Source organism: Triticum dicoccoides, chromosome 4A (assembly GCF_002162155.2).
Source record: "Triticum dicoccoides isolate Atlit2015 ecotype Zavitan chromosome 4A, WEW_v2.0, whole genome shotgun sequence".
NCBI classification, from domain to species: domain Eukaryota; kingdom Viridiplantae; phylum Streptophyta; class Magnoliopsida; order Poales; family Poaceae; genus Triticum; species Triticum dicoccoides.
This window is the reverse complement of record NC_041386.1, coordinates 587766637-587788641: the sequence shown is the minus strand read 5'-3', so window position 1 is coordinate 587788641 and position 22005 is coordinate 587766637. Positions and strand designations below refer to the sequence as shown.

The following is a 22005-nucleotide window of genomic DNA, read 5'->3' as shown; positions in this document are numbered from 1 at the left end:
TAGTTTCACAACTCACGCCGCCTGGAACACCTCAGCGTAATGGTGTGTCCGAACGTCGTAATCGCACTCTATTAGATATGGTGCGATCTATGATGTCTCTTACCGATTTACCGCTGTCATTTTGGGGCTATGCTTTAGAGACTGCCGCATTCACTTTAAATAGGACTCCATCGAAATCCGTTGAGACGACACCGTATGAATTATGGTTTGGGAAGAAGCCTAAGCTGTCGTTTCTAAAAGTTTGGGGATGTGATGCTTATGTCAAGAAACTTCAACCTGAAAAGCTCGAACCCAAGTCGGAAAAATGCGTCTTCATAGGATACCCTAAAGAAACTATTGGATATACCTTCTACCTCAGATCCGAAGGCAAGATCTTTGTTGCCAAGAATGGATCCTTTCTAGAGAAGGAGTTTCTCTCGAAAGAAGTAAGTGGGAGGAAAGTAGAACTTGATGAAGTATTGCCTCTTGAACCGGAAAGTGGCGCAACTCAGGAAAATGTTTCTGTGGTGCCTGCACCAATTAGAGAGGAAGTTAATGATGATGATCAAGATACTTCTGATCAAGCTCCTACTGAACTTCGAAGGTCCACAAGGACACGTTCCACACCAGAGTGGTACGGCAACCCTGTCTTGGAAATCATGTTGTTAGACAACGGTGAACCTTCGAACTATGAAGAAGCGATGGCGGGCCCGGATTCCGACAAATGGCTGGAAGCCATGAAATCCGAGATAGGATCCATGTATGAAAACGAAGTATGGACTTTGACTGACTTGCCCGTTGATCGGCGAGCCATAGAAAATAAATGGATCTTTAAGAAGAAGACAGACGCGGATGGTAATGTGACCATCTATAAAGCACGGCTTGTCGCTAAGGGTTATCGACAAGTTCAAGGGGTTGACTATGATGAGACTTTCTCACTCGTAGCGAAGCTGAAGTCCGTCCGAATCATGTTAGAAATTGCCGCATTCTATGATTATGAAATATGGCAAATGGACGTCAAAACGGCATTCCTTAATGGTTTCCTTAAGGAAGAATTGTATATGATGCAACCGGAAGGTTGTGTCGATCCTAAGAATGCTGACAAGGTGTGCAAGCTCCAACGCTCGATTTATGGGCTGGTGCAAGCATCTCGGAGTTGGAACATTCGCTTTGATGAGATGATCAAAGCATTTGGGTTTATGCAGACTTATGGAGAAGCCTGCATTTACAAGAAAGTGAGTGGGAGCTCTGTAGCATTTCTCATATTGTATGTGGATGACATACTGTTGATGGGAAATGATATAGAATTCTTGGAAAGCATAAAGGCCTATTTGAACAAGTGTTTTTCAATGAAGGACCTTGGAGAAGCTGCTTATATATTAGGCATCAAGATCTATAGAGATAGATCGAGACGCCTCATTGGTCTTTCACAGAGTACGTACCTTGACAAGATATTGAAGAAGTTCAAAATGGATCAGTCAAAGAAGGGGTTCTTGCCTGTATTGCAAGGTACGAGATTGAGCTTGGCTCAATGCCCGACCACGACAGAAGATAGAGAAAAGATGAGTGTCGTCCCCTATGCCTCGGCCATAGGGTCTATCATGTATGCTATGCTGTGTACCAGACCTGATGTAAACCTTGCCGTGAGTTTGGTAGGAAGGTACCAAAGTAATCCCGGCATGGAACACTGGACAGCGGTCAAAAATATCCTAAAGTACCTAAAAAGGACTAAGGAAATGTTTCTCGTTTATGGAGGTGACGAAGAGCTTGTCGTAAAGGGTTACGTCGATGCTAGCTTCGACACAGATCTGGATGACTCTAAGTCACAAACCGGATACGTGTATATTTTGAATGGTGGGGCAGTAAGCCGGTGTAGTTGCAAGCAAAGCGTTGTGGCGGGATCTACATATGAAGCGGAGTACATGGCAGCCTCGGAGGCAGCACACGAAGCAGTCTGGGTGAAGGAGTTCATTACCGACCTAGGAGTCATACACAATGCGTCGGGCCCGATGACTCTCTTCTGTGACAACACTGGAGCTATTGCCCTTGCCAAGGAGCCCGGGTTTCACAGGAAGACCAGGCATATCAAGCGTCGCTTCAACTCCATTCGTGAAAGTGTTCAAAATGGAGACATAGAGATTTGTAAAGTACATACGGACCTGAATGTAGCAGATCTGTTGACTAAACCTCTCCCTAGAGCAAAACATGATCAACACCAGAATTCCATGGGTGTTCGATTCATCACAATGTAACTAGATGATTGACTCTAGTGCAAGTGGGAGACTGTTGGAAATATGCCCTAGAGGCAATAATAAAATGATTATTATATTTCCTTGTTCATGATAATTGTCTATTATTCATGCTATAATTGTATTGTCCAGAAATCGTAATACATGTGTGAATACATAGACCATAATGTGTCCCTACTGAGCCTCTAGTTGACTAGCTCGTTGATCAACAGATAGTCATGGTTTCCTGGCTATGGACATGGGGATGTCATTGATAACGGGATCACATCATTAGGAGAATGATGTGATGGACAAGACCCAAACCTAAGCATACCACAAAGATCGTGTAGTTCGTTCTGTAGCTTTTCTGGATGTCAAGTATCATTTCCTTAGACCATGAGATTGTGCAACTCCCGGATACCGTAGGAGTGCCTTGGGTGTGCCAAACGTCACAACGTAACTGGGTGACCATAAAGGTACATTACAGGTATCTCCGAAAGTGTCTGTTGGGTTGGCACGAATCGAGACTGGGATTTGTCACTCCGTATGACGGAGAGGTATCTCTGGGCCCACTCGGTAATGCATCATCATAATGAGCTCAATGTGATCAAGTGGTTGATCACGGGATCATGCATTACGGTACGAGTAAAGTGACTTGCCGGTAACGAGACTGAACAAGGTATTGGGATACCGACGATCGAGTCTCGGGCAAGTAACGTACCGATTGACAAATGGAATTGAGTACGGGATTGATTAGGTCCTCAACATCGTGGTTCATCCGATGAGATCATCGAGGAGCATGTGGGAGCCAACATGGGTATCCAGATCCCGCTGTTGGTTATTGACCAAAGAGTCGTCTCGGTCATGTCTGCTTGTCTCCCGAACCCGTAGGGTCTACACACTTAAAGTTCGGTGACGCTAGGGTTGTATAGATATGAGTATGCAGTAATCCGAAAGTTGTTTGGAGTCCCGGATGAGATCTTGGACGTCACGAGGAGTTTCGGAATAATCCGAAGGTAAAGAATTATATATGGGAAGTTGTCATACGGTCACCGGAAAGGTTCGGGGGCATATCGGTATTGTACCGGGGCCACCGGAGGGGTTCCGGGGGTCCATCGGGAGGGGCCACCTCTCCCGGAGGGCCTTATGGGTTGTATGAGGAAGGGATCCAGCCCAAAGTGGGCTGGGGCGCCACTCCCCCTAGGGCCCATGCGCCTAGGGTTGGGGGAAACCCTAAGGGGGGGCGCCCCCTTGCTTGGGGGGCAAGCCCCCCTCCCCTTGGCCGCCACCCCCCCTCTAGATCTCATCTAGAGGGGGCCATCCCCCTTCCCCCTTCCCCTATAAATAGAGGGGTGAGGGGAGGGCTGCAGAGGACATCCAAGGCGCAGCCCCTCCCCTCCCCAACACATCTCATCCTCCGTCACGAGCTTGGCGAAGCCCTACCGGAGTACTGCTGCTCCACCACCACCACGCCGTCATGCTGCTGCTGGAGCCATCTTCCTCAACCTCTCCTTCCCCCTTGCTGGATCAAGAAGGAGGAGATGTCATGCTGACCGTACGTGTGTTGAACATGGAGGTGCCGTCCGTTCGGCGCTAGGATCTCCGGTGATTTGGATCACGTCGAGTACGACTTCCTCATCCCCGTTCTTTGAACGCTTTCGCGCGTGATCTACAAAGGTATGTAGATGCAATCCGATCACTCGTTGCTAGATGAACTCATAGATGGATCTTGGTGAAACCGTAGGAAAATTTTTGTTTTCTGCAACGTTCCCCAACAGTGGTCGCTGGTAGGAATGGATCGGCGTCGTGGCCTTTTTGGAAGTTATTAGTATAGCTGGGCGTCACTGGCACAATAGAGAGCGGGAGAATTTGGCGAGAGACGTGCAACAATAAGGCGTTGTCTGGTTCCTAGTCACGTCTTGCCACACTATGTCACGTTTTAAGTTAGGTACTTTAATCAACTTAGCTAGTACTAGTATGTGTTTGATTTTAACCATGTTTAAGCAAAGATTCTTTTTGTGAGAAATAAACCAATATGTCATACACATAAAAAGTGTGGTAAAGTTCCCTTAAGAAAGCAATAGTGTGGCTAAGATTCTGAACACCTAAGGTAAGACAAGTAAAGCAAAAATAGCATGGTAAACAATGCCAAAATTAGTCACCAACGAAACAAGTCCTTAGTACTTCTTTTGTATTTTGGAGGCAACGCCACCAAATAGTCAGAGAACACCCGGATGTACCTACAATTCAATGATTCTTTGCTGCAAAGCCGAATCCAATAAACACAAAAAACTGATTTTTTTGCTGCAAAGCCGAATCCAATAAACACAAAAGGCCAATTCTTTGCTGCAAAGCCGAATCCAATAAACACAAAAAAAACTCTATCAACTATGCTGCATTGCTACCCGCAAAAAAGAAAAACACAATACTGCATTGCTAGGGAATCTGATGTCTATTTTTTTTTTTAGAGAAAACCACAAGTCAGTCTAGCTTAGGCTAACAGTGCAAGAATCCTTTCCTTGATGCCTCTCATCCTTAAGCAGCATGGATAGATGAAGACAACAGAACATTAGGTGATGCTACTCGGGTCTCTCTTAATTGCGATCGTAGATTTTTTTTTCTCTATGTGTGCTTCTCTCCTGTTCTTCTTTTCTTATTGGTCTGGCGCTTCATCTTTGGACACTTTATATAGCAAAGGTGGGAATATACATGCATTAAAAATTGAAAAATAGGTGTCAAGCAAGCAATATCATATTCGTACATAGTAGGTGGTATAATTGCTTAGTGATGGCATGTGAGTTAATGCAAATAAAAAGAAAAGAAATAAAACAAAATAATAAATGACTTGAAAAATATTTATTGACTTCCGCATTTATAGTGTTAGGGCCTCTTTGGATCACATGTTTGAGAAACATGGGGTTATGAAATCACATGAATCTGACAAAGTTTGCAAGTGCAAAACAAAGAACTGTGAAAGAGCAATATTTGTCGTTTCGATGGATCACCAAGAAAAAGAAACACATAAAAAATGTGTCGGTCCTACATCAACATGTTAAATAGTTTTGAGTGGATGTTTAAATTCCAATGCAATTGAGGCATGCAAAATCAGTCCATAGAAGAAAACATGTGCATGGGAGGAGGAAGAAGGGAAAGCTGGTCGGGAGGAGTTGGTAACCATCAGATTGACAAATGACCCACATTTTATTTTTCTTATTGCCTTGATGCTGCCTCCAAACCTAGAGGCGGCGTTAAAAAGTTTTAGCTTCGAGGCTTTGGTTTGCAGTCTGGCAGGATGCAAAAAACACAAATGTGGATGAGGAGGTGGATTTAAACTTTTTTTTTACAATCTCAAATGAGATTGTCGCTTATAGTGTGTCTGCCACTAGGTATAACAGACCGATATCTAATGGTTCTTTTCATTGGCTCACTTGAAAACCATTTTCCTAGTCTCTACCAGGGTGTGGCCATGTCTCGCTTATAGAGAGAAGCAGAGCAGCATCGCATCAGCGACCACCAGAATGGGTTGGCCCAGCGTGGACCACAACCCTTCAACGTTTTTTCTTCTTCCATTTTTCACATTTTTGTTTCATTTTTTCACTTTTGCTTTATTTTTTCACTTTTGTTTATACTACAAAATTCTCTAATATATCCATCATAAAAATCACTTTATACACAGAAATGAAAAATGTTAACCACACATTAAAAAAATGTTTAATGCGTATAAAATAAATGTTTCTAATGTATACAAAAATTATACATTTTGCGTGAAAAAATAGATATCAAAACATATATGAAAAAATATTGATCATGTATTTGGAAAATGTTAAACATGTATCTAAAAACTGTTCCCGGTGTATGCAAAAAATGTACAACGTGTTTGAAAGAAGTAGACATAAAATTTATATCCTTTAGAAAATGTAATCATTTATTTGAAAAATATTAAACCTATATTTAAGTAATATCCCTGATGCATAAAAAATATGCTACAGTGTGTATGAAAATAATAGACATAAAAAAGTATAAGTTTTCAAATATGGTAATCGTGTATTTGAAAAATGTTAAACGTGTATTTGAAAAATGTTCTTGATGTATACGAAAAATGTAAAATGTGTATGAAAAAGAGCTGACATCAAAATATATGTTTGGGAAAAATACTAATTATGTATTTGAAATAATTGTTCAACGTGTACAGAGATTTTTTTTCATGTATTTAAAAAATGGTAAATGTGTATTAAAATGTTTTTGTTCTATAGAAAAGAGAAATAAAAAACTGGCAAAGGAAAAAACAAAGATAATGAAAACTGATAAAGCAACAAAGATAATAGGAAATAAAAGAAAAGAAACACAATGAAAATAAAGAAAATAAGCAAAGAAAACTAAAGAGAAAACCCAGTAAAAACCGAGAGAAAACAAAGAAAATTGATTAAATGAAGACAACCAAAATGCCAGGAGACTCATAGCATTCACTCTTGGTTCGACAGCCTTTCCTCCATAGTTGTTTTTCTTCCATTTTTCTTTCTCCTTTTGTTTTTGTACATTTGGATAGTTTTTTATACAAATTTTTTTTTCCTAACAGACAATGAGAGAGTAGCTTTTCCAACACTTGATTATTTGCATACTAAAAAAACTTGATTATTTGTATGGTCGGGCGCACCGTCAATTTAAAACGTCTCCTCCTGGGCTCACAATGCCACGGTGCAAATGCAACCACCGGAAGAGGTAATTCAATGTAGTGGCCCCTGTGTCCCATGAAACATACGTGGTGGTCCTCTTTTATTTACTACTGCTAGTAGTACAGAGGGTATTCTTTTTACCACATGACATCGAGTGCTAAGCTACTACTCCCTCCCTTGTTAAATATAAGGTTTTTTTTTAAGATTTCCATATAGTGTATATAGACATATTTTATAGTGTAGATTCATTCATTTTGCTTCGTACGCAGTCTTTAAAAGACTAGTCAAAATATCTAGCGAGAAAGAAAGAGAGAGAGAGAGAGAGAGTGTCCGGCGCGGGAGGAGCTCTCTCCGATACATAATTCTAATGTATTTGAGTCTTTCATACTTGTTTCTTGTTTCTTTTTCTTTAGAAAACTTTCTCCTAATATTAAGGATACATATAATTCTAATGTACTTGAGTCTTTCATACTTGTTTCTTTTTCTTTAGAAAACTTTGAGATTTCGCCCAAAACTAGTTAAGAGAATCCGTGACGACTTGATTTCTCTTGCACTTCGGCCACACTTGGTTGAAATTTGTCGGAACAATAAGGAAGCCATTTATGATTTTTTTATTGTAAACGCTTCAAATTTTCCAGCCAGTCTGAAAATTCGGCAAATTTTACCACATCTTTTTGGTAAATTCATGTGGACCCCACTGTCAGCCCACTCACTCATCGAAAATTGATGAACTGTCAGCCTACCGGCTAGGCCACCACCCCTCCTCCCTCCCAGCGCGGCCAAATTCAAAAGCCGAGAACGACGAGCAGCGCCAAACGAAGCCCCCCGACCCTGTATGTGCGTCACTTGTCGCGACCTGAGAAAGTGAAGTGTTCTTTGCAACGAGTACTCCTTAATTAGTGATTTCGAAAGATCCTTCCATCTCGATATGAGCTGCCTCGAGAAAAAAAGATACCGCTGTAAGCGAGATATAGCTCTTGTATCTCTACCATTCTTAATCTTACCCTGGCTTAAATGAAGACAACCAAAATGGCAGGAGACACATAGCATTCACTCTTGGTCCGACAACCTTTTCTCCATAGTTGTTTTCTTCCCTTTTTCTTTCTCCTTTTGTTTTTCTACATTTGGATAGTTTTTTATACAAAATTTTCTTTTCCTAACAGACAATGAGAGAGTAGCTTTTCCAACAATTGTTTTTTTGCGTACTAAAAAGAACTTGATTATTTGTCACGGTGCAATGCAACCACCGGAAAGCAGGTAATTCAATGTAGTGGCCCTTGTGCGAATCAACCTGTGGTTGAGTTGGTTAGGTAAACATAGGTATTCCCAACCCACCAGGGTTCAAATCCTGATGCTCGCATTTTTCTTGGATTTATTTTAGGATTTCCGGCGATGCGCTTCCAGTGGGAGGAGACGTTCCCGTCGACGATGAGGCGCCTACGATGACTTCGTAAATGTCAAGATGATATGCCGGCTCAGTCTCTCGGAGGTGCTCATAGGGGTAGAGTGTGCGTATGTGCATTCATAAGGATGAGTGTATGCGCGTGTATATGAGCGCTTGTGTTTGTACTGATGCTCAAAAAAAAATGTAGTGGCCCTTGTGTCCCATGAAACATACTACGTGGTGGTCCTCTTTTATTTACTACTGGTAGTAGTACAGAGGGTATTTTCTTTTACCACATGACATCGAGTGGTAAGCTACTACTCCCTCCTTTGCTAAATATAAGTTTTTTTTTAAGATTTCCATATAGACTACGTATAAATGTATATAGGCGTATTTTAGAATGTAGATTTACTCATTTTACTTTGTACGTAGTCTATATTATAATCTCTAAAAATACTACTCAAAATAGAGAGAGAGAGAGGCCGGCGCGGGAGGAGCTCTCTCCTACTTTGAAACTTTGATGATTTTGCCCAAAACTAGTCCAAGGGGAAAAAGAAACAAGTATGAAAGACTCAACATCAGAAACTTTAATACAAAACTGAGTCATTTATTTTAGTACAAAACTTTAGTACATAATTCTGATGTACTTGAGTCTTCCATATTTGTTTCTTTTTCTTTAGAAAACTTTGAGATTTCGCCCAAAACTACGTACTCCCTCCGTTCCAAATTACTCGTCGCAAAAATGGATGTATCAAGTAATTCGAAACGGAGAGAGTAGTTAAGAGAACCCGTAATGATTTGATTTCTCTTGCACTTCCGCCACATTTGGTTGAAATTTGCCGGAACAATAAGGAAACCATTTATGATTTTTCTCTACTACTATAATGCATCAGTTTTGAAATTGGATTTACACTCCACTCTTGTTTCCCGCCAAGTAACACAAACTCACTTCTAGCCGTTGATTTCACCACATATCCCCTTATCCACCCTTCATCAGCCCTTAGCTTCACTGAATCGGACGGCTGCAATCAGTTGGATTCGTCACCACTCCCTTCCCGCGCTGTCTCCCACGCGCTCGCGCATTCGGAAGCTACTCGCACCTTCCCGATAGCTCCACGGCTCACGACGTTTGGAATAATTTAATTGAAACAGAGCCCTGCGCGCGCGCTCTGCTGGAACGGAAAAGACTGCATACCTTCAAGCTTCATCCCGATTTCAAAAGGAAAAAACAAAAACCTTCATCCCGGGCTAGCCCAAGGCTATCATCCTGCCACAACTCCATCCCCGTTGTCTCCCATTGCCTGTATCTCCCCACTCACATCTTGCTAAAATTCCATTTCCATCTGCTTGCAGAGTACCTCAACTCTTTGACGACCTTGCTATTGAGATCGCAGGGCTTGGTTGTTCTGAAGTGTGCCACTCTTGCGCCCCGTCTCCGTTCATTCAGATTCGCGCGTCTTCGTCTCTTCGCTCTCTCCAGCCGCGCCGTACACCGGCAAGCCGCCATGTACAATACACATTCTTTGTGCGGACGGCCAACAGCACGGGAGGAAAGCACAGGTGAGTTGCTCCTTCTCTACATTCCCGTTTTTCTTTTTCTGTCGATGGTTATGAGTTTGGAGAATTCCTTTATGTCAGATTGCTTCCTGTCATTAGGATTAGCTGGTTATACCTTGTTGATTTTCTTGGCTATTTCTTTGCGTGCAAGGTGTTTGCGTTTTTGACTAAGCCAGTGTAAGTTGCAGATTCTGTACGTAGACTACAAAAGCTACTATGTTTTGAGATAAGTGTGTCACGAAAGATGATTTGATTATTTTTCTTGATTTTTTATGACTCTGCTATTTTATTTGGGCCATTTCATTGTTCACATTTAAAATATTTATTTTGATAGAAATATGATTGACACTCATTACTGACGGACATCAACTGCGATAATGAATTCATATTTTCTGTTTACCCATGAAAAAATGATTGTTGGCTAAAGAACATTCTCTCTCTCTCTCTCTCTCTCTCTCTCTCTGTCTCTCTCTGTCTCTCTCTCTCTCTCTCTCTCTCCCCCTCTCTCTCTCTCTCTGCATGCCCTGAAATGTAAATTCCAGTTTAGTACCAATCTTTTCTTGTGTGTGTCTCATTAAGCTGATGATTGTAGATCAATATCGTCACCTAACTGAACAAACCGGTGCTGTACCAACGGATCCTTCTCAACGCAAACGTTACCGTGATCGGGTTAGGTATATGCAGATGACGCCACAACAGAGAGAAGCTTATTTGAAAAGGAATCGTGAGTACAAACGAATCAAGCGAGGTGACAGTGCAATTAGTAAGACTGTGCAACCCGTAAGAGGGGAGACCAGTATGAGTACCAATGATAACACACACTTGCCAACTGAATCTTCTACGACGCCAGAAGGTACTTTGTTGTGTGATGATAAGTAAAATAAGCATCTTCATTATACATGATTAGGTGGTGACATTAGTCTGCAATTTGTGTGCCAGGGAAAGAAGTAGCCGTGACTATGTTACAAGAACAAGAAAGCCTTCCATTTTCAGGTTCTATGACACACAGTTCAGGGGTCCATCAAAGTAGGTGTCTGACAAAAAGGAAACGAGGTTGATAAAAATATATTAATTCAGTACTAATACATTTCTGTTTACTAATATTACAGACTAATTTGTTTGTTGTAATGTCAAAAACAGTGACAACAGTCGATAGTTATGATGTGTCTGCATCTGACCAAAGCATCCTTGTTCAGCCAAACATGTGCCACCCAAAAAAGGGTACTCGGCTGAAGATCAGTCCATCTGGAATTTCTGTATCTCCTATTGCTTCGGAAGGCCAAGCTGTAATTGATGCGCAAAAAAATAACAATGGATGTAAGCGGCGACACGGCACTAGCTGGTATTCCCAATTGGCACCTGAACAAAAAGAAGCATATTTACAAAGAGGCCGTGAGTATAAAAGAAGAAGAAAGTCTCAAGGCGCAAGTTGCAGCCATGCACAAGATACATCTGATGGGGCAATCAGTAGTAATTTACAAAATACAGTTGGATATACTCATGTGCAACTACAAGGTCATACCAGCCGTCAACATGAAGATCTCATCTACCTGCCAAAGGATTCTTTTCCTGCCATTCAAGGTAATCAGTACCAACTAGCATTTATCTATTATATTGGTCCATATAAAACATTGTGTGACGTATATGATGATTCGACAATCAACAGATAACATTGGGGAAACAGGAGAAATGCTTGGATATAATGATGACCCTGATGAAGAAATTCGTATGTTTAGTGGGCATGGTAAGTATTACTGTACTTAATCGACAATATTACTTTTAAATATGATTTGTATTTCTAATCTAGCCTAATAAAAATGCAGGTTTTGAATTTCAGTCGTATTTAGAAAATAATAATGCCCAAAGTTGCATTCAGGCAGATCCATATGATCATATATATCAAAATTTACCCACTGATTATCATCTTCTAGATCCAGTTCCTGACTGTAGGCATTGCAATGCAAAAAGGTTCCAGTATGAGAAACCAACGTTTTGTTGCATGGGTGGAAAAGTTAAAATAGTAACTCCACCAGTCCCTGATGAATTACGTCGACTGTACAGCAGCCAAGATCCAGATGCGAAGTATTTCCGGGATAACATACGTTACTTCAATTCTCACTTCTCCTTTACATCTCTTGGTGTTGTCTTGGATCAACGTTTTTGCAATAACAGATCTGGAGTTTACACATTCCGCGCGCAAGGTCAAATTTATCATCGAATTGACCAATTAGTGCCAAAGGATGATGGGCCCAAGCATCTACAACTGTACTTTTATGACACTGATGCAGATTTACAGCAAAGATTTCGTCATTCACCTAACCTTGATAAAGATCTCGTCAGAAAATTGTTGGGCATACTCTCATCTAATCCTTATGTCCATATCTTTAGAAGTCTCGGCTCCATTCCAAACCTTTGCGAGTATAGGATTGAGCTCAACACAAATATTGCTTTAGACCAGAGAGTATATAATGCTCCGACAGCATCACAGGTGGCAGCAATTTGGGTCGAGGGAAGCGATCCTCGAGGTCATTTTGATAGAAGTATCATGATTTATGGTGTATCAAACCGTCCACAATATATAAAAGCATATCATGGTTGCTATGATCCACTATCATATCCGTTGTTTTTCCCAAACGGAGAGGTCGGATGGAACTTGGATCTGCCCAGATTAAGTCGACATGCTAGGAAAATAATAGACAATCAAGCAAATGATTTTGATATAGAAGGTAAGTTTCCATCATACATTAATTGGTTACATGCTCAAAGTTTTAGTTTCTAGAACTATTTAATAATCATATATTATTTTGGATTCTGTAGGAATGCTAGAGAATAGTTCTGGTTCTTGCATCTCACCAAGAGAATATTATTGTTTCAAGCTGCAAATTAGACCTGGGAAGTTTAACATCTTACTCTTTGGAAGGCGATTGACTCAACAATATATAGTTGATATGTACATTAAGATTGAATCAATAAGATTGGCATTCTTGTCAAAGCCATCAACTCAGGTTCTCATCAGAGCAGATTTGTATCAAGGATTGGTCGATAGCATTGTTGCCGGTGAAACACGTGGGTGCATGACAGGTAGGCGCATTGTGCTTCCCCCATCATTTATCGGAGGACCAAGAGATATGCGTCGAAGATATCTGGATGCAATGGCTTTGGTCCAACGGTTTGGGAAACCAGACATATTCCTTACAATGACTTGCAACCCACATTGGGAAGAGATAACTAGAGAACTAGCAGAAGGTCAATCACCACAAGACAGGCCGGACTTGGTAGCACGAGTCTTCAAGGCAAAATTGGAGGATTTAAAGGATCTTTTGTTTAAGAAGAAATTCTTTGGTGAAGTTGCTGCACATGTGCACGTAATTGAATTTCAGAAAAGAGGTCTACCACATGCACATTTTTTAATAATTCTGAAATCAAACTACAAGATAACTAATCCGGACCAATATGATGAGATAATATCAGCTGAAATTCCTGATAATGATAAATATCCTATGTTGCATGATTTAGTTATTAAGCACATGATGCACGGCCCATGTGGAGTTCTCAACATAAATAATCCTTGCATGGAAAATGGAAGTTGTCGGTATCATTATCCTCGACATTTCGCAGAGACTACACAACAAGGAGAGGACTCTTATCCAATTTATAGGCGCAGGAATGACGGCCGTCGAGTGCGCATCAGGGGTGCAGTTTTGGATAATAGATGGGTTGTCCCATACAATCCCTATTTACTTATTCGATACAATTGCCATATAAATATTGAAGTTTGCTCTAGCGTCAAGGCTGTGAAATATTTATTCAAATACATCTACAAAGGTCATGATCGTGCCTCCATTGTCATCGAAGCCGCAGAAGATGATGCAGTTATTAATGAAATTCGTGAGTATAGAGATGCAAGGTTTATTTCACCTCCGGAAGCAATCTGGAGGATTTACTCTTTCAACCTTAGTGAGATGTATCCATCAGTTATACAGCTACAAGTCCATCTGCCAAATATGCACCTCGTTCACTATAAATATTCAGAAAAATTAGAGGATGTGGTCTGCAAAGGATCGTCTTCGAGAACAATGCTAACTGAATACTTCAGAATGAACTCTATTGATAGTTATGCCAGGAATTTCTTATACAAGGAATTTCCAGAATTTTTTGTATGGAATAATAGTACCAAGAGCTGGAAACGTCGCAAACAGAGAATACAAGTAGGGAGACTTGTCGTTGCACACCCAGCTGAAGGAGAACGCTATTACTTGAGGATACTACTAAATCATGTGAGAGGGGCTACATCTTTTGAGGATTTACGGACTGTCGATGGTTTTGTTTTTGCCACTTTTAGAGAGGCCGCAGAAAGAAGGGGTCTGATTGAGGCTGATTGTAGTATTTCTGATTGTCTGAGCGAGGCTGCGACATTTGCAATGCCTTCTGCCTTTAGAAGGCTTTTTGCTACAATATTGGTTTTCTGTGAGGTAAAAAATGTCCATGAATTATGGGAAAAGCATTTTGAGGCCATGGCTGATGATTTTCAGCAGGGCAGCGCAACTGATAAAGAATCTATAGAGCAGATGGTACTTAGAGATATTAGTGATATCCTATATTCAATGGGGAAGGACATCAGTTGCTTTGATCTTCCAGAAATGCTAGATGGCACTGAGTTGGCTGGCTCTAATTGTAGAGAAGTAATAGAAGAGATGTCTATTAATATTGATCCAGAGCATCTGGACCTTTATGCAACACTAAATTGTGAGCAAAGACTTGCCTTTGATGAGATAATGCATCACGTCCTACAGAAGAAGAGTAAGGTATTCTTTATTGATGGTCCAGGAGGTACAGGAAAGACACATCTCTATAAAGCTTTACTCGCTAAAGTGCGTTCCGTGGGGCTAATAGCAATTGCAACTGCAACATCTGGAATTGCTGCGTCCATCATGCCGGGCGGTAGGACAGCACATTCGAGATTTAAAATACCAGTAAATATTCATGATGACAGTTTGTGCAGCTTCAGTAAACAGAGTGGGACTGCAGAGTTGCTTCGGAGAGCGTCCTTGATAATTTGGGACGAAGTAGCCATGACAAAACGTCAAGCTGTGGAGGCACTTGATAGATCCTTGCAAGATATTACTGGTGTTCTATCTCCATTTGGAGGAAAGGTCATAGTGTTAGGAGGAGATTTCAGACAAGTTCTCCCTGTAGTGAGGCGAGGCACAAGAGCACAAATTACAGATGCTACACTAAAGAAATCGTATCTTTGGCGGTGTATAAAACAAATAAAACTATGGCGTAATATGAGAGCACAATCTGATCCATGGTTCTCAGATTTTCTGTTAAGAATTGATGATGGTACAGAAGAATCAATCGGCCAAGATTATGTGCGCCTACCAGATGAAATTGTTGTACCATACATAGATCCAAAACACTCTGTCAGTAAGTTAATTAATGATATCTTTCCTTCACTTGGCCAGAATGGAATATCACCATCTTATATTAGTACTCGCGCCATTCTCTCCACCAAGAATGAATATGTTGATGAACTAAACGAGAAGCTTATTGATCGGTTTCCTGGGGAAGAACAAATCTACTATAGTTTTGATTCAGCAGTGGATGATCCACATAACTACTACCCACCTGAATTTCTAAACTCACTCACACCTAATGGCCTGCCTCCACATGTCCTTCGACTGAAGATTAATTGTCCTGTGATTTTACTTCGCAATCTAGATCCTTTTAACGGATTGTGCAATGGAACAAGACTTATTATCAGAGCATTTCAAGAGAACGCTATTGATGCAGAAATAATTGGCGGGCAACATGCTGAGAAAAGAGTATTCCTTCCACGAATTCCTCTATATCCTTCAGAAGATGATGTACTCCCCTTCAAGTTTAAAAGAAAGCAATTTCCAATTCGACTCAGCTTTGCAATGACAATCAACAAAGCTCAAGGTCAAACTATTCCAAATGTTGGCATCTATCTTCCAGAGCCGGTGTTCTCTCATGGTCAACTCTATGTTGCTTTATCAAGAGGGATGTCAAGACAAACAACAAGAATACTTGCAAAGCCAAATAAGGAAATTGATTCATCGGGAAAAAGCACCAAAAATATCGTCTACAAAGATGTCTTGATGTAATTTACATACAGGTATTGGTGTATTAGTCATTGTTACTTCTAATACTGCAAGTTTCTTTATGTTTACAAGCATAAAAATTACACATGTGCATCCATGCTTGATTCCATGACATTAGAAACATGCAATCTTGTGCGTGTGAATGTAACTTAAGGTGCTACCTGCAAGCATAGAATTGTCTCTGTTCCTCTTGCATTTTTTTGTCCAAGTGCATCCTTGTGGTATAATATTTTTTTCCCTTACAAATGTAATTACTGGGCAGGTTTGCAAAGCACCAAGTCCATGCGGATGCCTATTCTAGAAGAATGTCAAGAGCTGATCATGTCTACAATGGTGCAGTAGCAAATGGTTTTTGAAGGAAATGTCTCTGAAAATTGGGGAATGTCAGCTGTCTAGGGAAATCTGTTTTGCGAAGAAGTTTAGCCTAATCAAAACTGAAACTTTTATGTTGCAATTTGTAAATATGTTGTTACACATTAAAGTATATTTTTTATGTTGTTCTGTAAAATCTGATAAGAAGGACAAAGCTTGAGCTTTGAAGTAGATGATATATGTACAAGTACCAAACACAAAGAGCACATATTTTTCCTCTGTTTTTTCTTTTTGTTTGAAGACAAGTGTGTCAAACTATGAATTTCAGGAAACTCAAAAAAAAAAATCCTTGGGTGTTCCTACATTGATGGTTTGCTATGTTAAAGGCCAACCTCAGGAAGCCGTCTATCCGGTCTTAAAAAGAATATACTCCATCCAATACGAATTAACTGACGCAACCTATTTACAATGTAAGTAAGACATTGCATAGAAGTCACGTCAATTAATTCGGATTGGAGCGAGTAACTATTTATTCCCTTTGTCCTATATTAGTTGTTGTTGATACATCCGTTGTAGCGATAACTAAAATATGCGACAGAGGGAGTATTTTACTTATTTTGAGTTGCAAAGTTCACTTGGTGATGTTGGTCTACATTCATAAAGCTACACGTGCAAAGCACGTGCCATTTACTAGTACTGTAAACGCTTCAGATTTTCCAGCCATTCTGAAAATTCGGCAAATTTCACCACATCTTTTTGGTAAATTCATGTGGACCCCACTGTCAGCCCACTCACTCATCCAAAATTGATGAACTGTCGGCCTACCGGCTAGGCCACCACCCCTCCTCCCTCCCGGCGCGGCCAAATTCAAAAGCCGAGAACGGCGAGCAGCGCCAGACGGAGCCCCCCGACCCGGCCGCCGCCACGCCCGCCCGCCCGCCCAGATCAGTTCCGCCCCCGCCGCCGCGGCCGCGCCGAACCCACTGACAAGACGGCCGGCCTCTCCGTCCCGTCCGCCCCAAGCCCCCAGGTGAGTAAATCGCAACGGCGCCGCCCAAATTCCAAATCTTTCCTCCCCTGTCCCCCGTCCCCTCCCCCTTCTAGGGTTTCCGCCCCGTCCATGCCGGATCTCTAGCCCCCGCACCCATGTCCCACTCCTTCTTCCCGACCTGCTCCTCCCAGAAAGGTGGCGCGCTCGCCTCGCCTCGCCTTCCGCGAGATTCCGTCGATTTTCTCCCCGCGTGCCTGACTGACGATTTTTTGTTCTGATTTGGGCAGCCGAGATGGAGGAGATGAGCAAGGAGCTGGACGGCCTGCGGTGCGAGGCGGAGGCCCGCGCCGCCGAGTGCCGCGCCAAGTCGGCCCTCGTCGACGGGCTCAGGCGGGAGGCCGCCGAGCAGGCCGCGCGGCTGCGGGAGGCCAGGGCGGAGGTCGAGCGGCAGGCGGGGGAGATCGCCGTCAAGGGCCAGGAGGCGTCCTCCGCCAGGGAGGCGTGCGAGGGCCTCAGGGCCAGGTTCGCGGAGAAGGAGCAGGCCTTCCGGCACCTCTGCGCCGCCCACGACGGCCTCAAGGCCAGCCTCCGGGAGAGGGGCGAGGGCTGGGATGCCGAGAGGAGGGGGCTCGTCGGCGCGCTGGAGGAGTCCGAGGTGAAGCGGCTGGAGCAGGACGTGGCCATGCGCTCCTGCAACGAGGAGATTTCAAGGCTCAAGAGGCTCTTGTCAGAGAAGGAGAAGAGGTGCTCGGAGGCTGAACAGAGGGCTTTGGCACAGAGGGAGGTCATGATGAGGGACGACACCCTCGCCAAGCTGGAGGAGGAGAAGGCCGCCATCCAGGGCAAGCTCAAGTGGAAGGCCGAGCAGTTTCGGCACCTCGAGGAGGCTCTCAAGAAGGTCCGAGATGAGTTCAGAGACGCCGAGAGGCAGTGGGGCTCCGACCGATCAACCTTGGCTGATCAGATCAGCGCTCTTGAGACCAAGTTGGATTCCAAGACAAGGGTGGCCGAGGAGTTCCGGTCGAGGCTCGAAATGTGCAGCCAAGCGCTGGCCCACGAGGAAGGCTGCAGGAAGCTGCTCGAAGCAGAGATGTGTGATTTGAGGCACATGTATGGCAATGTGGTTTCCGAGTATGAGGAGGCCAGGTCGACCATTGAGTTGCTGACGTCGAAGAGGGACGGTGAGATTGCATCCTTGAGGAGCTCACTGGCTGAGAAATCCACTCTGCTCAATGAGATGGAGTATTGTAAGGCGCGGCTTGATCAAGAAAATGACGACCTGCGGTCTTCGCTGAAGGAGTACCAAGAGGCTCAGATCGGTGGTGCAGATGCTGCAGGGATGTTGAAGGGCCTGCAGGAGAAATTCCGAGCTTTGGAGCAGACACATAGAAGCTGCACTGAGAAACTGAGTCGTAAAGAAACAGAGTGGAAAGCACAGATGGGAAAGCTTGAGAATGATCTTGATGGGTGCTTGTCACAGCTGGATTCCAAAGATATGCTAATCCGGCAGTTGCAGAATGAGTTGCTGAGCAGTTATAGCTCACTGGAGATCCAAACTGTAGAGAACTTGGAAGCTTCAATAGTCCGTCTTGCTGTAGAGTCAAAGTTCTATGATTCCTGCTCATGTATTGATACTTTAAAGCTGAATATGCAGCAGCAGTGTGAATTTTTTGAGCAGAATGTCTCTGCTGTGAAAAATCAATTGGAGGAAAAGAACCTTGTCATTGCTCAGTCCCAAGCTGAACAGGGACACCAATTGGAGGTAATGGCGACACTGCGCGGAAGAATTGAACAGCTAGAATGTATGGAGCAGGAGCATGAAAAGATGCAAAGGCAACTCGGGGCATACAAAGAAATGCTGGACAATGCATCAAGAAATGTTCACTGCTTAAAAGAAGAAACTTCAGAGAAGGAAAAGAGCCTACAGGAGGCATTGGGGAAAGCTTTAAGTGATCTGGATGAAGCACACCGTGACCTTGCTGATCAGAAAAGCCAACTGAGCCAATTCGAAATCAGTCTCCATCAGCAAAAGCAAGCGGTGGAGCATTTGGAAAAGCTAAAGGTTGACTTGGAGACTGAACTCAAGGGTTATATGGATGACAACCATGTACTGAAGAGAGATCTGGACGTTGCTCTTAACGCCAAAATTGGAGCTGAGGTGTCTCTCAGGGAAGAAAAGGAAAAGTTACTAGGTGCTCTTAATGAAGCAAACTGTGCCCTTTCCGAGAGTAAGAGCAAGATTTGTGAGAACGAAATCACCCTTCACCAGCAAAAGCAAGAAGTAGAGCATCTGGAAGAGCTGAGAGTTGATATGGAAACTAAACTCAAGGGCTACATTGATGAAAATGATGTATTGAAGAGGGATCTTGATGTCGCGACTATTGCTAAAATGAAAGCTGAGGAGATCCACACAGAAGAAAAGGAGAAGCTATTGTTTGCTCTCAATGAAGCAAACTTTGCTGTTTCTGAGATGAAGGAAGAGCTGGACCAACTCAAGATCAATATTCATCAGCAAAAGAAAGCAGTGGAGTGTTTGGAAAAAGTAAAAGTTGACATGCAAACTGAACTCAAGGGCTATGTGGATGAAAACAATGTATTGAAGAAGGATCTTGATGTCGCGACTATTGCTAAAATGAAAGCTGAGGAGATCCACACAGAAGAAAATGAGAAGTTATCGGTTGCTCTCAATGAAGCAAACTCTGCCGTTTCTGAGATGAAGGAAGAGCTGGACCAACTCAAGATCAATTTTCATCAGCAAAAGCAAGCACTGGAGTGTTTGGAAAAGTTAAAAGTTGACATGCAAACTAACCTCAAGGGCTATAAGGATGAAAATTGTGCACTAAAGAGCGACCTGGTTCTTTCTCTTGTTGCCAAATTTGAAGTTGAGGGCACCCTTAGAGAAGAAAAGGATAAGTTATCAAGCATAGTTGATGAGAGAGACAGGAACATCGAGGAGCTTCAGCAATACATCAGTGTGCTGGAAGAAGATAATTTGGGTCAAAAACTTGATGTGGCCAGTCTTATCAAGTCAGAGGTTAAGAAATCCATTCTAGAAGTGAACAACAGGTACTCTGAAATTGTTGAAGTCTTTGACAAAAAGCTCTTGGAGCTCGAAACAAGGCTTGGTTTTTTTGAGCAGAAATACACACGCAGAGAGCATGAGGTCATGGAAATATTTGATCAAGAGGAGGCAGATTGGTATATGCTAATTGCAGAGAAGGAAAATGCTATAGCTGACATTCAACTAATTGTTGAGTCTGTTCAACTTAACATAAAGCATCTTCTCGATGCTGCTGCATCAAAGCTCTCAGAAGTTCAGCTTGAGGTCCAGCAGCTTTATGGCTTTGTGGAAAATCTGAATTCTCTGAATCTCATCCAAGAGCATGACAGTTATTTCAAAGACATGCTCATTGAAGAGTGCCAAAGAGAGCTGGTGGCCCTGCAAATGAAATTAGTTCTAGAGAAAGAACAGTCGAGCAATTTGAAGCATGTTCTTGAGAAACTCAAAGCTGAAACCACTGCGGAGATATTAGAGAAGGCAAAGGAGCATCTGGAAGTAGTAAATAAGCTGAAATATTTGGAGGAAAGTAAAGAAATGTTAGAAGAACATTTGGAAGAGTTGAAATCCAGAACAAAGGATATATGTAATGTTGCTGTTGAAGAAAGGAAACAGTTAGTTGATGAGCTGAATGGAATCACCTGCAACATTGGAGCAGCAATTCATGCGGATGAAGATCTGAAGGCAAGCTTGGCAAGGATCATGCAGAAAGCTAACATTGAGGAACCTCTCTTGAGTTCTAGCAGCAAAGAAATGCCTAGCTTAGAGAAACCAAACGTGAGAAATCATTCGCCCCTGACCAGGAACAAATCTGCAGCTCTCCCAGATAGAAGGTTACCACTAAAAGAGAACAACTACTAGTCTTGGTAGGTGAAGTCAGATTGTTCACTGACATTGTTGTAATCTCTGTATCCTCCTTGTTGCCGCCGTCTGTGTTATTTTGTTTACACAGAATGGCCATGTTTATCCGAAATTTCGTCCACCAGTTGCCTTTAAATTAAAAAAATCAGGCTAATAAATAGAATGTGTTTGTTGTAGTCCATAACCCACAACTGTACCATTATCTACTGCTGAATAGTTGGGTTAATAAACTTATCTTAATCTTTTGCAAGTGCAAAGTTCTCACCTGTTTATAACTTTATGTTATCCTGAGTTGTTATTTGTAAGGTGCTGATGATTGATGAGAATTTATGCCATCTATTTACTGGATTACAAGGTAAAAACAGTGGTAATCATCATTCTTTCTCCTGCCTCCCTCTGTCTGAAGAGTTAAAACCGCGTATCTCCTCACTATGAAATCAGGTACCAGATGAACATTTTAGCAATTACTTGTGCTGTAGAATCTTTTGATGTCTCTGTTTTCTTATCTCTCTGTGATATGTTGGGACAACTGGCTGCAAGGCAATACTAATCATCTGAGGATGAGGATCTCCATTTGGCTTTGCAGTTTTAGCTTGGGTGATAATGTGGTCTCATCCAACAGGAATGACTTTGGGGTAATAATAACCTGTCTTCATTTTGAAGCTAACTCCAATTCTTGTACCAAAGATAATGAAATCGTTTTATATTTTTTTTTGTACATTTACTTCTACATTGCATATTAATTAATTGTTCGACATACACTATAATGATAATTTCCATAATAAAATAAAGATAACTTATTCTGGTTTAAAAAGTACACATAACTCAATGTGTTGC

General features: G+C 42.2%; 1 protein-coding gene across 2 annotated transcripts; it reads left to right on the top strand.

Annotated features, from left to right (window-relative positions):
• The first annotated feature begins 17164 nt into the window (after window positions 1-17164).
• Window positions 17165-21418, top strand: LOC119287020 (uncharacterized protein At4g38062-like). Of its 2 annotated transcripts, none has more exons than XM_037566500.1 (2): window positions 17165-17288; window positions 17537-21418. In XM_037566500.1, exon 2 carries the CDS (start codon window positions 17542-17544, stop codon window positions 21166-21168), a length of 3627 nt encoding a protein of 1208 aa, XP_037422397.1. In that variant the 5' UTR covers window positions 17165-17288; window positions 17537-17541; the 3' UTR covers window positions 21169-21418. The 2 variants fall into 2 exon arrangements, with proteins under 2 accessions (XP_037422397.1, XP_037422396.1); XM_037566499.1 differs by lacking the exon at window positions 17165-17288 and adding an exon at window positions 17353-17444.
• Window positions 21419-22005: the final 587 nt, after the last annotated feature.

Coding starts and splice junctions, on each gene's coding strand:
- LOC119287020 (XM_037566499.1), top strand. CDS start 17,405: ATGTCCCACTCCTTCTTCCCGACCTGCTCCTCCCAGAAAG. Junction 17,445..17,536: donor GACCTGCTCCTCCCAGAAAG/GTGGCGCGCTCG, acceptor TGATTTGGGCAG/CCGAGATGGAGGAGATGAGC.